At 35.1% G+C, this 18,503-nt stretch overlaps 1 protein-coding gene across 2 annotated transcripts in view; it reads left to right on the top strand.

Annotated features, from left to right (window-relative positions):
• Positions 1 to 18,503, top strand: part of Dach1 (dachshund family transcription factor 1) — a 369,934-nt gene that overhangs the window by 181,786 nt on the left and 169,645 nt on the right. For both annotated transcript variants that reach the window (XM_034498483.2, XM_076930669.1), the window contains exon 3: positions 12,655 to 12,816. In XM_034498483.2, coding sequence (XP_034354374.1) covers positions 12,655 to 12,816 — 162 coding nt within the window. The remainder of the gene's footprint in view (positions 1 to 12,654; positions 12,817 to 18,503) is intronic.

Consider the following 18,503-nt stretch of genomic DNA (forward strand, 5'->3'; position numbering starts at 1 on the left):
AAGTTATGCAGATAAAAAAATGGGACAAAAGATGAAAGAATATCTCCGCATGTGACCTATCCCTCTGTACATGCTTCCTCCTGTAACATTAAAGTTGGGTGTTGTGGATTTGCGCACCACTGAGAAATGTACTCATTGATCCTCAAAGCCTCTTTCTATTAATGAAGGCCAATTGTGTCCGTTTTCCTCAGATTCCCATACCCAGATTAAACTGTAACAAGAAATGTAAATTGGGCGTTCTCCTATTGTACACAGAAGTTTGCTTTTCTCCCTCTCATCAAAGTCTGATTATCTTAAATCTCAGTAGGTTCCTCCTTCTCAGGAGTCGTTTTGTACTTCTCAGTAAATACAGAAAAACAGCAGAAGTACTGATAGGAACCTGTGCCTGTCTCTTCACTGGAGTAAGGCTTGTTGCTCCCCACCAGTGTGGAAAGTAGCTCCGAGAGGCCATGTTTTCATCCCTGTGCTTCCAGAGTAAGCTGCCATGCTCAATTGATTCGTAGGTGACCAAACTTTGGTCCTGGGGACATGTGCATGGCATGGAGAGAGTGTACATACCCTGGTGAGAACACTTTGGCTGGGAAATGAAACCTGGTCAGGTATGTTTCTTTAAGTCTCCCTTTACTTTGTATTTTACAATAGGCCAGAGGTAAAGGAAGACCACTGTTTCTACCTTCGACCACAGCTAAGTGACACAGGAATCTCTCTTCTTTAATGCATGGAGGTGTAGATCAAGATGTCTTTGAGGTAGTGAGCAACTTCGATCATCACACAGTGTCTCTGAAAAAAATATGAGAATATCTACAATTGTTCACGAGAAGTTGACTTATCATCTCCTCCAGCAAATGCTAAAATGAGAAATACAGAGAGATCGTTGTTTGAAAGTGTACGCTAGACAGATGCAATTGATCTGCCTACGCATTTTAATTGACTATTGTTAAAATTAAATATTTGCTACTAGTGTTTTTGAATGTTACAAAAGAGGGATTTTTTTCTACTTGAGAAGTTTAAGAGATAGATAGATAATGTAATAATTACATCACCTTTAATTAACATTAAAGCTGCCATGGTTCATGTATAGTGACAGAAATATAAGGCTTTATGTATTATCATGCAGGAGACTCTAGGAGTGGGGGGTCATGGGATAGAACTCATGTCTCCTCTGTCCTCTTTGTAGTTTACCACTGAGCTTGAGACATTGTTCTCTAAGACTCAACACCTAAAGAATGTATTTTTTACATTGTTCAAAGCTGACCTCTGCTTCTTGAAAAGTTTATCTGTACTTTTTCATCTGTTTAGAAACATACATTTTTGGTTAAGAGACTGAAGACAATCTCTCTTTGTCTTTTTTTTTTTTTTCCTGAACTAAAGAGGTTGAGATAAAAAAGAATGACTGCTTTAAAAGTCACACATGGCTGTAATTTAAGATTTTTCCCCTCTCATTGTCCGTAACAGTTGAAAGAAACCTTCAATGAAAGTTTATTAACTAGGCCAATGCCCGAGGCAATAAAGGCTCATTTACTACCAGTTTCTTGGCTGTTTTTCTTCTTCTATTTTTCGGTTAAACTCATAGCGTAAGATAATACTTCACAAAATTAAACCTTTGACCTTCTGTAGAGTTAAGTCTCCTTTGATTAGATAAAGTAACAATTTATGGTCTAGCGGAGGTTGCACATGAAATGAATAATGCAGGAGACTCCGTGTGGACTGAGAAGCTATTGCTTTTGAAAAGATGAATGCTGTTTAAAGCAGAGGAAGTCCACTTAAGTGTGTTGTCTTTATTCACAATGCACTTCAGCAGTATTTCAAAAGGTCTTACTTCTAAAATAAAGTTATATTTGACTTTAAAAAAAATTCATCAGAAAGATCTCTGGTAAAATACTGCAAATAAAAGTTTTGAACTTCCTACAGGATGGTTGTACATATGATACGGCCCTATAAATCAGATAGTACAAAGAACTAACTGAGTAGTCTTGTTAAATATATTCGGGAGGGAAAAGATAACTTATTTTCCAAAGATGCATATCAAGATGAACAGAAGAATGGAGATTGGTAGTAGTGTTGTTTTGGACCTGTTAACAAGGTTAAATTAAAAGAATGTTTAGCTGCTTTAAGTTAGGAACATAAATAAAAAAACAATAATGTTAAGCTGAGTCTCCTTGTTGAGCAAGTTCATAAGACTTCAATTTCTTAATTTTATGATGTAAAATTGATTTAAAAAGCTATGTCAGCAATTTCTTGAAGTCACACTACAAGTCTGAGATATTATGATTGTGAAAGAGTGATCAGAAATGAAATTTTAGGTAGGTGTTTATGTATTAAAATGAATTCGCTTGAAAATAGATTTGTGGAGAAGGTGAGAAAATATCAAATATACATCAATGGAAACATTTTCCTGAAATGTTAATGTGCCATGGAAGAGATGAACATGTTTATGAGTCAGATATGCTGCTTACCTGTGTCTTAGCTCAGAGGCGACAGAGGGATATGCACGTAGCAGCTCCTGTTCCTTGCAAATCTGCTGTAATTAGCTGGTTGTTTAAATTACTAATTGACATGCAGAAGTTGAATGCCTAAGAAAGTGTTTAGTTTTAGTTTGGTTCTTTTTCAATTAGCTTAAATTATTTAAGGTGAATAAATTTACTGCAGTGATTTAGTTTCTTTTAATAGAATCTCATGGCACCAAACAAATTGGGTCAAGAAGAGCCACTGGATCAGGACAAACCTGGATGCTATTCTCAAAGTGAAAGCACTTAAGGAAAGTTCAGGCTTTGCTGTCACTATTTTTCTGAAAACAAAGACAATTTACTGACAAACAACGAATAATTCAAAATCCCCAAAGTCACATTTATTTTCCTATCAGAAGTAAACATCTTTTTCTATTGAAATATTTTATAGCAAAAATGGAGACGTGAATAATAGAATACCCATCTGCTCTCTTTCCAGGTGAGCTAAGCTGAATATGGTAATCAGGCTTTATAAGGGAACATTTTTATTCTTGAAAAGCAACAATGTCATATTGTGATCAAGCTAAATTTGCCTATCACACCTTCAAGGTGTTAAGTAACTTCAGAGTGATTACAAAGTTGTGCTAAGACAAAGATTTCATCAGCCTCAGCCTGACACCCTCTCCCCCCCCCCCACACACACACCTTGTGGACCTCATTCATTTTTCTTTTGAACATTTCCTATCACTCAGAGCCGATGGGGTCTGTCCTGTCAAAATTCATCTGAATTTGTTTTTCCCAAGGTCCAACTGTAAGGCTCTTGATGCAGACTTTTCTAAGCATTATCTCCATTCAGCTGCTTTTTGCAAGCAAACGAGGAAAATCTCCAGCTTATAGGCTGATTGTGTCCCTCCAGAAAGGCTGACATACCTGCAAGAGCATAAAGTGGTGAATATATTATCTTGAGTGTGTTGGCCCCTGTGTACTTGTCTGTTACTCAGTGATGGGAGTTATAAATGTTCCCAATTCACCCTGACCCTGAACTGAATTTTCTTGAGAAAGACAAAAAACAATGTCTATAAATATTTATGTGTCTCCATGACTATACAATCTTCATGGGTCTTTTCATAAAAATATTTATGTTACCAAATCAGAAAACTTTTATGTTCTTATTTTTCACATATTTTGATGTCTTTGGGTAATTTTCTCTAAATAAGTGTCAAATTAAAAAAAAAATGTATTTCTTCTCTCTTTCTGTCCTCTTGTGACCTCTCCTATCCATCCCTCTCCTCTCCTCTCCTCTCCTCTCCTCTCCTCTCCTCTCCTCTCCTCTCCTCTCCTCTCCTCTCCTCTCCTCTCCTCTCCCCTCCCCTCCCCTCCCCTCCCCTCCCCTCCCCTCCCCTCCCCTCCCCTCCCCTCCCCTCCCCTCCCCTCCCCTCTTACCTCCCCTCCCCTCCTCTCCCTTCCCCCTCCTCTTCTTTCCTCTTTTCTATCCTCATATCAAATTGTAATCCAGCAGAGTCACAAGGGTGCATATGCATTCTAAGAAGAACAAAGATAAAAGGGGGAATTACTGAAATATCAAAGGAAATTGAGACAAAGTAGAATATTTAAGATTATTTAAATTCAAATGCCAGTGAGATGATATTTTTGTAGAAAAATAAGTATGCTTGTTGCATTTTTTACTTTGTTCATCAACCTAGTCAAGATCAGCAATCCATTACCTAGTTGCTTCTTTGGAAACATCTTTTTTTAAATGTAATACTCTGTCAGTCATACTCAGGCTAGTTAGAACTACCTGCCTAGGCTTAATTACTAGGTCATTTTACTTGATGGCTATAAATATTAGAAGAAATGGTAGGCTGTAGAATGACCCAAGGAAACCAATGCCTTGTTCATTAAGAAATAGAAAAGTACAGTATGGGATATAATACTTCAGTGAAAGTTAGAGTCAAATTTTGATTTCTGTTAGAGTACATAATGAGAATTGGTTCAATTTTAAGTTCTGCAGAAGACAGTATTCATTTTTATGTGATATACACTAGATATAGGATTCAGGCACTATTGTGAATGCTGAATTTCATCAATACTACATATAAAAGAGTTTTGCACACAATTAAAGGTGAATTATGATTCTCTCTATAGCAAATATATTGTGAATTTTATGAAGCTGTCATCGAAAATTTAGTCAGATCTCTCTGCCAGCTGACATATTTGTGCACTTATTTGTCTGTCTAACCTTGACTCTCCATAAAGTCCATAAGCTATAAAGTAAAGAGATGAATCTTATTTCAAACTGTGGCTTGCTGTATTCTCTTCTGTTCTCTTTACCTTTATCTTCAATATCTGCAATGTGATCTAGATGTGAGCTCGCTCTGTCACTGTGTAAGGGTGTGTGGTGCTATGGAAAAGATTACCATTTTGTGCCTGCATCTCATTGTTAGGAAAACAAAAATTAGCTTTTTCTAGCACCCATATTTATAAGTTGAGTCCCCAAGAGAGAGAGGTGGCTTAGTAATTATTTTCTAGAGAGAAGAGCGTTAAAGGAGAGTAAGAGGTGCACATGACAGGCTAACCTGCCTTTCCACAAAGAAGCTCAATTCTACTGAACCAAATTACAGTCATTTAACCCTTTTTGTTTGTTCTGGTTTGTCCTGTTTCTCTGATTCACTGATCAGAAGGTGCGATTTTCAAAGGCCCCCATTAAAATGCTTCAGTGATTTACTCATGGCCAAATGGCATCCGCATGGTGTTTGGCCCTCTGATACCACTGAGGTGCTAACCCCTTCATTCAGAGTAACTGGAATTTTTAAACTATCCACAAACAGTAATGCTAGTCCTGATATCTATTTACTCAATGATTAACTATACAATAAGACGTCTTTTAAAATATTGTTTCAATGAAAATATAATTACATTTCTTTCTTGCTTCCTTTTCCTCCCCCCAAACCCTTCCAATTCCTTTTTCTTTAATCTAACCCATCCCCCTCACTGTTTCCTGACTGCCTAAATAATACCTGTATAATAACAACGTCAATAGACATTCTAACTGCTAACTCAGAAGAAGATAATATGTTTCCCACTATACGTTTATGTACCTTTGTGAGGTAGATTTTTTTTTTTTTTGGTTTGGTTGTTATTGTTAGTCTAAACATTTCTAAAATCTAATTCAATCAATTGAAAAACTGAAAACTGGTATAGAAAGTGTTTCCATTAGTGGCCTCAGGGATCAATTTTCCTTTTCTCCACAGAATACAAATGTGCTACAAAGGGCAAGAAAGTCAGTCTAATGGACATTAAGAGACAAGTTCACGCTGGAAATATTCACTTTAACCAGATGCACAATTAAGTTTCTTATTCTAGTAGCTTATAATTTCTGCAATTTAAGCATTTGAGATGAGAACAGACATGGTTCAATCACATTTTTAATTTATTTAGAAAGTAATAAGAAATAAAATAACTGGAGATTAGTGTCAGTTTTTAGACAGCTGGTATTTAAATAAGGATAAGAAAAAAGTAGGGTTAAAAAAAAAAGATACTGGTGTTTTCAAGTTGCTGTATTGAGCCAAGAGTTCTGTGTCTTGGAGTGATTTCAATTGAGTTGTAATTCAGATTCATACGGAGCTTACAATGCACCTTCAACATAGCGTTTCAAAGTCTATAGGAACTGTCAGGAGCAGAAGGATTGCCTCACAGTAATGAGTGTTGAATTGAACTATGCTTTTTGATGTTTTACTTTCTGAATTGAATTGTTAGACAAGATTAATTGCACACAGTGAGAGTTTTAAATGAATGACTATGTAAAGCGTTAAGTTCTTCTCTATGCCACTTGGGGAAAAACTAGCTGGAAGGTTTAAATGAATAAATGTATTTAATGCACAAAATGCCTGGGCTAATTTTAAAATTCCTTTACTAACATCCTTATTGAAAATAGAAACCCACTTTATTCATCTGTCTTGGTTATATTGCTCTGGTTGAAGTAATTTAATATTCCAGCTTTCTACTAATCTTCTAGTTCAACAGAAGTAAACAATAGCTTTCATAAATTAAAAATGCACTCTTCTAAACATGCTTATAAGATTAAAAAAAAAAACAAGGCTGTAAACATTTATGACTGAAGCAAACTAGATTGTTCAAATCCTGCCACGATGCATCGTGTATATCAATATGGCACTGATATCAGTTAGAATGCAAACAAGCTTTTAAATGATGTGCCCCTTCATTTCAGCTGGAGAAGCCGCTTCACACCATCTGCCTATCAGATGGTTAGGAACCAGGACTGCGTATTAATGCCACATGTTCGATTTTCCTCCTCCTTGTAATGGTTAGATTCATATTGCTAATAGCTGTGCAGGAGCACTGTCGAGGAAATTTCTGTGACGGTGGAGTGATGAGATATTTATAACCCGCCTGTCTCCCTGAATAATCAGGGGGAAAGAATGCCAGACATAAATAACCTATCAATTCCAGAATATTAATAATAACTATGCTTGACCATAATTTCTTGCATGTTTAAGCTTGTTTCTTCTGGGTTTTAGTAAGCAATGTAGACTAATAAACAGTGGGTCATATGGAATATTTGAATACTTACCATCTCTTCAATGTAACATAACTTTTCAACCATTAGGATTTGAAAAAATGCATTTTATATGGAATTCAAGGCAAAAGTAGACAGCATATCAAACATTTGGAAGTCATCTTGATGTCTTTGAAACCAAAGATCAAAGATTGGGCTTTTCAAGTTAATGAGCAAACAAACAGATCAGAGAAAGGATTTGACAGCAATATGTCTTCTTTATTGATATTGATAATCTACAGTTGTAATCTTCTACTTATAACTAAGGGCACCAACTTATTTGAAATAAATATAATGAGATACTTATTCTTTTTTAAAAGGGTGATCAGGATAGCATAATGGTGTTTGAAAGAATTTAAAGGCTATTTAACAAAAGTTGAAAGCAGAAAATAATTGCTCTCTTAGTAAAGTAATAGGATGTGTTCACATAGGAACAATGCTTGCTTCCCTTCCAAAATTTAGACCCATGGTATTTTATCTGAAATACCAAGGGTTTTGAATCAACACAGAACACAGAGTTTGAATTCAGTGATTATGTAATAAAATTAATCCATGAGGATGTTCAGCTCAAGACGTATGCTAAGATAGCTAAAAAGCTACATTCTAAGACCTTTCATAGTGGTTTAGCATGTTTAGTGAATGAAATCAAGGAGTTAATTATTTATTACTGTAAGAAGTCATTTTTAATTAATTCATCTGCTCATCTTGTTATCTGTCTTCTTAAATGGATTATTTTCAATGTAATCATTTTACATTTCAACTAGTTGGTTTGCTTTGGCTCTTTTCTCTCCTTTTTAGATAGATATAATGAGTTTATATTTCCATGTTGAGTTTTAAACATTCACTTTTGAACGTCATTGCAATAATATTCCACATGGTTAATAAACATTCATTATAGAACAGAAACACTGTGTAAATTTTAGTATAAATTTTTCACCAATTACTTTTACATAAAAATAAAAAATTCTTACATTATATTAAAAATATCTTTTGACCCCTCCCCACTTTTTTGTGAGATACCGGATTAACTAACTCTGAAAAAGAAAATTAGCTGTTTTGACTAGGAGGAGTTAAAAGTTGTGGTTCTGTGACATGTAAGACACTTTGACGTGAGACCTGTAAGCAGGTGTAGCAGAACATTCCATAAATCTGAGGCAGAACAGAGCTAGGCTCTGTATAAATACCACTAGAATGGAGATTAAGGAGAATGGTAGACATTAAATATTACTGGTATTTCCCCCCTGAGAATAATTATTTTCTTTATAAAACTTTTGTCATAGTTTGAATTCTTGGTGTGTTGTAAATCATATATTTCCCCTTCTCTTCTCTTCTCTTCTCTTCTCTTCTCTTCTCTTCTCTTCTCTTCTCTTCTCTTCTCTCTCTCTCTCTATCTCTATATCTCTCTCTCTCTCTATCTATTTATTTTTTTTGTGGAAGTTAATTAGTGAACAACATATACAATACAACCTCTATGTAAGGCTACAATGAGATTTAAACTATACATTCACTAGAGACAATAGGTTCAGAGAATTTGAGGATTACCTTGGAGATTTAAAATGAAAAGACCAGTGGAAACCAAAGGAAAGTATAATAAATATAAGGGGCTGCCAAATGGTTTGTGAGCCTCTAAAGTCTTAGGTGCAAAGAACCTATGGAGAGTCGTGTTTTACATTAAATTAATGAGATTTACTATCCTTGTGCATTCACATACAATCTAACAGAAATTAAAAGTGTTCATGTACGTTTTCAAACATGATCAAATTTACTGCTCTATTTTTCTTGTGGCTATCCAAGTGATCAAGTTTGAGAATGACTTGAGCTTTCAGTGACAGGTTACAGCAAATACTGTAGTAACATTTGTTGTAAGTATACTAAGAATCTATCGGTAATCTCTTGATTTTTTGACCTAACGATGTAGCCTTAATCCCCTCCTCCTTTAAGCTACATCTTCTTCTCTAATATATATTATATGTATTAGAGAAGAAGATGTAGATTATCTCTAATATACATATACATATACATATATATATATATATATTTAAAAAGACATCAAAGGATCATGTTGCTCTTCCGACATCATATATGAAGGCTGCTAGATGACAAGATGGTTTCTGTACTGGTATTAATATTATAATATGCAAGGGCAGAACCTCAGATTTTCAACATCAGACCTCCTGAGTCAGAATTTTAGCTAGAGGTGATGTATTTATGTGCTTATTTTGAAAGCTCCATGATTGTTTCTGACACATACTTGGAAGGTAAATTCTTGTCCAACTGGGATAAGGCTTCTCCACAAAGTCAGACGAACATGTTCAAACACTTAAGTCACACAACGTGACATAATTCACCTGGGTAACTAAAATTTGGCTGTATGTTTGGGACATAGAAGTTAATCTGTCACTCGGGATGTTTCCACATATATTGTCAGAAAAGTGTGCACTAAGAAGCCCGATTACCCAGTAAAGTGTTAATTTTGGTTCTAACAGCAGACATTGAGTGCTTTGATCACGCCTTCACTTTCTATGGCCCTCTTGAGTTGTATGTGAATGAAAAATTACAGGTTGGGAGAATGACAGTTATTAAGAATGTAAGGTGTGTATGCTATATGTACATACTATGCTCAAATGTAAATATATGTATCCATTGTACCTTCAGCTTTCATCTGTAACACAAATTGGACTCCATGATTTATAAAACACAGAGTACAGAAAGCTGGGTGGATAGTAGACTAGGGAATGAGTCTCTGAAAACTTGGGTGAGAGGAATGAATATAACTCAAACTCGTTGTATAAAATTATTTTTTCCTTTTATTTTAAAAATTATTTTATAATTATATTATTTTCCCTTCCTCTGTCTTTCTCTAAACCATTCGATATACCCTCCTTGTTCTTTTTTTTAAATAATTAGCCTTTTTTTCATAAGCTGATTATATGTATATGTGTGTGTGTACATATATATTTCTAAATACAACCTGCTTTGTCTGTACAACTGTATTTATAACTGTGCCTTTGGATAACGAACTGGTGTGCTCTTTTCTGGAAAAGGTTATTTTAAGGAAGGCATATCAGGACTTATGGAAAAAGACACAGAGTTTGCAATTGCAGCAGTGGTGGATATGGACAAAACTGGTTGAATTTAAGATATAGAAAATCAAGTACAAGGAGGCTTAGTAGAACCAAAATCTGTAAATGTTTCATATACCATAATTTCCTACCCATGATAAAAGCTCTTGGAGAAAAATAGGAATGTTAGGTTTCATGTCAGTCAAACTACAGCACATGTGCTCGTCCATGTGTTTCTATGGTTGAATGTGATTGCATAAAACTTTTGGAGTTCTACTAGAATTGTAAAATTGGAAATGGCAGGAAACAGATTTGCTACAGTAGAATATATTAAAACTATTATTTAAAGTAGTTAGGATAATTAAAGGATTAAACAAATATGAATAATCTAGAATATGGGAGTAAGTAATCGCATTTCCTCATGGAAGCTTACACTTGAATCTTGCTTACAGAGGAACAAGGATGTCCAACAGGCCTCAGCTGTAGTGAATAGAATATACTATCCTTTACATAGTTTTCTCACCTAATCATTATGTTTCTTCTTTGGGCTTTGTTTGGTTTTAAACAAGATGAAACTATTCTTAAAATGATCTGTTGGTTTTCCCAAGGCCATTTCCTAAACAATTGTGGATTGTGTTATTTGGAATTTGTTGAGTGTTATGTAATTGCCTCTTAAGTCTTCAATTTTTTAATGCAATTACTAGATTCTCATTAGCATAAAACAAAACTCCAGAGGTGAGAAGAGACATAAATTGGAGAAAGTATCTACTAGAAAATAGAAGAAAGGGAAAAACAATATGTTCCCCTTTGTTAAGGCAAAAATCAAGGGGAAAATATTTTTCTGGGAAACACACAGAGGAGTTAAAGGGAACAGGAAAGAAAATATTCTGAAACATCTTTGAAGGAAATGAGTAATCGAGGAGAAAATTCAGTCATAGGAAGATGAGAGAATCTGTTCATGGTGAGACTTGAAAGGCAGCGAATGCTCGTGCTAGACCCAGATGAATTCTTTGAATTTAGATCAATGCCTTTTAAGGAATGATTATGAGTTTTTCAAGCAAAGATCTGACCTGCAGATCCTACTGACTTAGGGTAAAAATGCTCATGGCCCATTTGCCCTGATCTGAAGAGTCTTTTATGGACCTAGTTCATAGCAAAGATTACCACCAAGAAAGATTTCCGTGTAATTCTATGGGCAGCAGAGTTTTGCTAGGATAACTAGAAGTAGTGATTAGTGGGGACAAAGAGGAAGAGGTGTGTTTATTCTCTTTACGAACTGGGAGTGTAAATAAATCATTCAAATAAATATAGAAGGCTTAAACCCAGTGGTCAGAACTTTTAAAGCATCAGTGTGAGAAGTGTGCAGGGAAGCACACAATGTCCCTTCATAGATAGGTAACATTCTATAACTAGCAGACATTATTCATATTTCCCTTGGTGTATCAACTTTGTCAGATAGTGGATGCCAGGCTAGAAGAAACCAACTTGGTAATAGTTGGCATATTAAGAAGATAATGAATTTTCTGTTCAACATTATTATCTTGCTACCTCTATAATTGTATTTCTGATCACTGGCATTCGTATTCTGGTGTTCTAAGTGTTGACCTCAAATTCTACTTTTAGATCATATCTATTATTATAAGCTATTCCATAAATGATCTGAGTCTATAAAACAAGAAGGAACAATGGTCAATCTAGACCTAAATATAGCATTTTAGATGTTATGTTAGAGTGATCAGAATACACTTGTGTCACTAAAATCAGCACTTGTATATTTAATAACTGGTAGTGAATTATTTGCTGGACTGCTTTTGTATTTTATTTTTTTGTGTCTTGAGCCTTGCAGCTATACAACACTTAGCTCCTGCCATTGAATAGCTCAATACCTCAGAAGAAAACAAATGCACATGCAGATACACATAGTATATATATATATATATATATATATATATATATATATATATATCCAATATAAAAATGTAAACACAGTCCTTATAGTCAGAGGTAAGAAGGTATCATCATAGCCCAGGGTATGGAAGTTAAGACTCACGAATATGAAAAGAATTTCACTAGGAAGTGGGCAGCCATGGAAGTGAGTTCAGTTAAACAAAGCACAGAGAAGGTTAATGCTGCAAGACCATGTATAAGAAATGGTGGTATATTCAGAAATGAATGAGTGTGATGTGCTGTGGTAAGGAGACTTTGGGTACCAGAAAGAAGCTTTCTAACTAATCTGCAGTTCCAACTTTCTGCTTCCTTCTGGGAAACTGTAGAGGATGTTCAGCAGGGAGTGGAACGTTGAGACTGTATTGAAAAGTTCATCCAGTCCACATTCCCACTCCTATGCAATATGTGTTACTTTTCTGCTAATATTCAAATCAAGAATTTGACAAGCATCTATAGTGTTAATGCTGCATTGGCAGGCTTGGAGTGGAAATATATTATCAGTATTACATAAAGGAATCAGATAATCTAATATACATGTATATGTGTGTTATAGCAAGACTTGGACTATTACACACAAAAAGTCTGAATTTGAATTACTTTGCTTTTAATTTATTTTTTTAAGGTCTGACTGCAGCTGCTGCAGCTGCTGCAGCTGCTACCAATGCAGCTATTGCTGAAGCAATGAAGGTGAAAAAAATAAAATTAGAAGCTATGAGCAACTATCATGCCAGTAACAACCAACATGGAGCAGATTCTGAAAATGGGGACATGAATTCAAGTGTTGGTAAGTTGAATGTTCACTGACTATTCACATTCATGTTTCCATAGAATTGTTTTTCTCATTGATGAAATGAGTATTTTAGATCAAGAGAATACAATTTTAAGGATTCATTTTGTCTCTCTAGTATGTATACTAAAGAACTGGCAAAGTTATTTTAAACACAAGATAAATTTTACAACTATAATTCATGCTATGAGTAATGAATTGAGGCATTTCCTAATTCAAATAAGTTTTAAGAATCAAAACTATAAAATATTGAGTATAGATAATATGAAAGAAATATGGAAATGTCTGTGTTTGCCCATGTGGATAGCCAACCCTACTTATCATTTAAAAAAATCATTTTAATGTATTTATTATCAAGTAAGAAATTTTATTCCTAAATAACAGAGTTTATGCATTAGCTATTTCTCTTTCATATGGGGTACCTTTCAGATCCCTTGTGGATATCTGAAACCATGGATAATACATGATATCATATGTGCTTTGCTCTCCTTATACATATAATACAATTTATTTTACAGATTGCCATTTTAAAAACTATGAAGTAGGTGGTAACAAAATATGACAATTTCAAAATATTCTGGCTTAAGAATTACAAGTTTTTACTTTTCTGGTGCCTAATACAATTATTCCCAAGCAGTGCAAAAATTATGCAAAACTTATAAGTGATTACTTAAAAATCTCAGTTCATAGCACTGTTTACCAGAGGCAACAAAGACTACATGAAGGTAAACGGAGACACGGGAGATTGTAAGCTGAAACCTTCCAACATGACCAGCAATGTGGATGGTGGTTTTCTGATTCCTTCTGTATACAACCATTACCAAGACATCTCCTATTTGAAGAGCACATTATAAAGTACTCAGGATCATCTGGCTTCCTTTCTATTTACTCTCACAATGAAACCAAATGAAACATTTTTACCTTTTCAGGCTAATCACTTGGCTTGTGAAAGGCAGCTTTAAGTGTGGGTTAATCAATCAATCAATTAATTAATTAATTTTTTGCCAATGTCATATTTGTAATCTGGGCTTTGGTGTTGCAAACACTTCATTCTGTACCTATCCTCTAATCTTTTCCTTAACGGTATAGAAGTGAGGCTAAAAATATAATTTTGCAAGAGAAAATTGCATTTTGTAGATAACAGGCATGTTATCCTGTCCATCAAGGCTCTGGGATACAGAGATTCCTACCACAATCCAATACATTTCTCTTCTACATGCAACACATTAATATTGTTTCTTATGTTAATCAAGAGGTCTCTGTTTTCCACCCATTGAGTTGTCGTTATAGGCATATGATGAAATGTTATGAATTTTAATAATTGCTTCATTGAAATTTCTCATAAGCACCTGCTAGAAAAGAACACAAGGGTAGTAAATGACTTGAAAATTGTAAACGAGCACACACAAAAATGGACACTTCCGACATGCATATGGGAAGAATAGAATTTCTCAGAAGAACCTCTTACTGGCACTGAAAAGAGCTGGATCTTGAACTGAGCTGGTGGTGGAAATTATTCTTAGCGCAGTGAAAACATGGAGGACCAGCAGAAGAGACGGTGCCACAACAACCCACGGTGCCACAACAACCCCATCGGGGATACACAGTGCTCACAATACTTGGGGTCCTAGAGAGACGGCTGAGGAAGCAGAGAATTGCTTAGCTTCATTGGTACATGTCATTTTAGACTTTAAGTCAAATCAATATTGAAGTAAAATAAAATAATTTTAAAGCTTTCTCTTTTAGAACTGTTAAGTGTAGAAGTGCTTTAAATAAAATTGTTTTTTGTTTGATGCTGAAACATACCAACTTTCAACACTTGTAAAGATAAGTGACCAGTGTTTACCTGGCAGAGAGATACCAAGGGCATAAAGGGTGTTTTGTTCCCAGGTGAGACTAGCTAGTTGAACTGCAACATTCTGACCTCTGTTGTTTCCCAAATGAAGAAAACTTTGTCTACATCATTTGTTGTAGTGGGGGACTGTGTTCATGTCTTATCCCATAAGAGAAATAGTCTACTTATCAATGAACAATTAAAGTATATTTTTTAAATTTTTTTTTATTTTTTTATTTTTTTTTAGAAATGGTACTTTGATTATTTCCAAAGTAGACTCACAATGCAAGCCACTCAGGATGGCAGAATCTTGAAGGAGGGATTAAGAGTAACAGTGTAACACCTTTTAAAGAAACTTATTCAAAAGAAACCATCTCTTAATTCTCCTGAGCAGCTGAGGGCAGTTAGATTTAAGAAACCAATAGGCGGAAGTTAAGAAGTGAATGACTCACAGTTAAGCATTAATGTGTATTTCATAATTTTACTATGTATTAACATTTACCTAGTGTCCAAATTACAACTCCCTTTAATTATTTAGGTACTTAGCCTATTATCGTGTCTTAAAATACATACAACTCAAATACCCCATTATATTTTAGTTGGGAAATTAACTTTTTCTATTAGTTGAGAGCTCAGCTATTATAGCATAGGATGAATTATCTTACATCCTTTTGAACCAAGAGGAGCGTTTGCTGGTACTTCCTTAGAACACTGCGAGAGACATTTTTGCTTCCATGGATTGTTAGACCCACCCCCTCCAAGGGACACACATCATTTATATTGTGGGCCACTTTAGCTGATTCCTGGGGCACTACTGCTGTCCTCTTCATTCCCCGCTTAACATTCTGTAATTGTCTAAGTATTTACAACCCTTATTGTCTTTCATCAAAACCTCCACTCTTAGATATGTATTTAGAAATCATAGACACTGAGTTTTTGGCAGGAGGAGGGTGGCTACCAAGAGTGAAGGAACCCAGTGAAAGTCAGAGCAAAGTTTCCACAGATCAAAGCAGTTGCTGAACTGAGCAGTTTTTGTGGCTCCAGGCTTCTATGAAGCCAATTCTTGCCTCTTTTAAGTGCTCAATAATAAATAATTTGATTATGGCTTTGAGAAGTGATGTAGATATTCGGAACTTAACAGTAGAAGACAACAGGAAAATGACATGGTGACAATTAAAATCAGTGTATCCAGTGCTTAGTATGTTATCCATTGTGTTCATTTCTCACATAGTTTATTTCAAGGTTGGTATTACTTTTACTACTACAGTTTCTTTAACATTGCCCTCCTAGAACTTTCTTTCTTCCTATTTTTACTGCCATCAACAACAGCTTCCATTTTGTGTTCCTCTTTTCTTGGTTGTTTTACTTCTGAAGCCTTAGAGCTGTGAGAAAACTTGACAACACTTTACATTGTACTTTGTTAAGCTTTTGAGTTCAGCTCGTTGTTAAAATATAAATGTGATAGAATACACACCCAGTACATAAGGACTGCATACATGCTAATGGGAAAAACTGTCCTACAGCAGGAATAGGACATGTGTTGTGCTCTGGATTTGTAAGTATTAGCCTTTGAGAAGTGTCTAGGAAGAGGATTTGAATTCTAGAAAGAATCCCAAGACTCCTAAGACGGTGCTTCAGAATTCAAACTCTTTTGTAATTTTTCCTGCCAGTAAGCACGTTGCAGGAGTGACATCCTTCACAGAGGCACAGTTCAGACTTGATATATTGTTACTACTTAGTCTTGCCCACACCCAGTGACATTTCTAGTATCAACTCATCATGTTTCCTATGACTTTTGTTCATATTTTAGGCTTTCCTTTATGGGTGTATGTTTTCAATTAGTTAATTGTAAATAAATCCCTATTGCCCAGGAAAACGAATTTTGTTTCTGGTTGATTTGTCTTGGTGAGGTAACTACAAAATCTTGTGAAAGATGGCTTTAACTGACTCATGATGAGTTAGGAATTATAATAATGGCTAAAAATAATGGCTAAAAATTAGCCAGGAAAAAAAATCCCCATATTTTAGAAATCGTTGATGTTGACAAATAACTAGTTTGCATTCTAGTTTTAGATGATAGCCTTGAGCCCATTTCTTTCCTAGAGGATGATGAGTGCAGGAAGAGGTGAGGAACTCAGGATAGATCCGAGGGAGGCATCAGCTTGCTGAGTAAAATATATGGTCGCATCACCCTTCTTCCCCATCCACAATCAATTGGATTCTTTTAGTTTAATATTTACTTGCTCAGATGAGACACTAGTCTGCATGGTGATAAACAGTCGGCTCCTGGCATCTGAAGGTGACCTGTCAGTTCATATGGACAAATCCCCTGCTTACTGAAATGTACAAAATAAATCATTAAAGCAGGCAGGTGCTCATTCCCAGATTTAAATCACCTTAGATTTATGATTTGAATTAATGCTTCATTTGGCCATAGAAATAGATACTGAGACAAATGATATGCACTGGTTGGGGTTTCCATACTGTAGCCATCCTGATATTGATTACTGAGATGTCTTAGCAATCTCTTGCTTATATCAAGTACTATCTTGTGACAGGTTTGCTGATATGAGCTACGTTCCAGATAAGAAGGAAAAATGTCTTGGATTCTTTTTAGTGGCAACGCTCTCCACAGAGTATAGGCCAGATAAATTACTATTTTTTCTTCTTTAACAACCAATCTGCATAACCAGCTTAAACATGCTGCTTGCAAATTGGAACTGGGATATTAGAAGGAGAAAATTTAAAACCAGTGATCTCAAGGTCAATTTGACAGCAACCATAACTTTTCTTTTTATCTGTTTATCTTTTCTTTTGGCATTATGGTCATCTTTGAGGACCGTAATTAATCACATTTTGTTTAATCTAAATAAAGGATCCTTAATTTTACTTCTGATTTTGAAATGCTATCTAAATATTGACATAAAGCATCTCACAGAACATCTATGTTATCTAAATAAATACTTGCTAAGCCTAGTGTCTTACTCCTTTTACAAAAAAAAAAAAAAGCCAGAAAATTCACCTTTAAAAACATATGTATTAAACGTTATTCCAAAGCACAAAGTTTTGTGAAACATCATTTACCAAGTGTTGAGAAAAGAATGCATTCTTCTCTCAACATTTTATTTAAGAAAACACTATGTACACAGTTTAGAAAATTCACAGAGGATTCGAGAGGGACTTTTGCCAGTGGCTAATATCTGACTCATAGAACTGGTAAACAGCTATCAACAATAGTAGATTTCTGGCTTCATAGGAAATGAGTTCATATCTATTCAAAATATGATCTCAAAACAGATGTCCCAAGAAAATCTCATTGTTTAAACTATAGTCATAACCCCCTAACTGCTGTTATTACTTCAAGGAAGTGAAGTCATCTCACGACTTCAGTACTTTGTCTCTCTGAACTCTGAAGCATATGGGCAGGCCTGTGCTAGTTCAGTAAATGGCAAAACTGGAGAAATGTCATTTGTATGAAGTACTTGGTTCTTTTAGATTCTTCTCAAACTTGACATAGTTAACAGGATGCAGGACTTTTAAGTAAAAGTAAGAGCATGAGATGAGTTGAGAACACATTCCTCATTCTTTCTCTTGTGTTTACTTTTCCTGTCCTACAACCAACAAAACACATTTATTAACAGGACAGAAAGGCCAAGCACAGAGGGAGACAAAATATATTCCCTAGCTGACCATTCCTTTACCTTGAAACAAGAAAAGTAACCTTAAGAATATCTTGCTCATATAGAGTGATTTATACCCAAGTGATTTCCTATCTTCTAGGACACATGTTTATTTTGACGGAAAAGAATGATTTTATGATTTCAGGAAAAAAAAATCTTGGAGAGCCCGA

The sequence above is a fragment of the Arvicanthis niloticus genome, chromosome 3, assembly GCF_011762505.2.
Source record: "Arvicanthis niloticus isolate mArvNil1 chromosome 3, mArvNil1.pat.X, whole genome shotgun sequence".
NCBI classification, from domain to species: Eukaryota; Metazoa; Chordata; class Mammalia; order Rodentia; family Muridae; genus Arvicanthis; species Arvicanthis niloticus.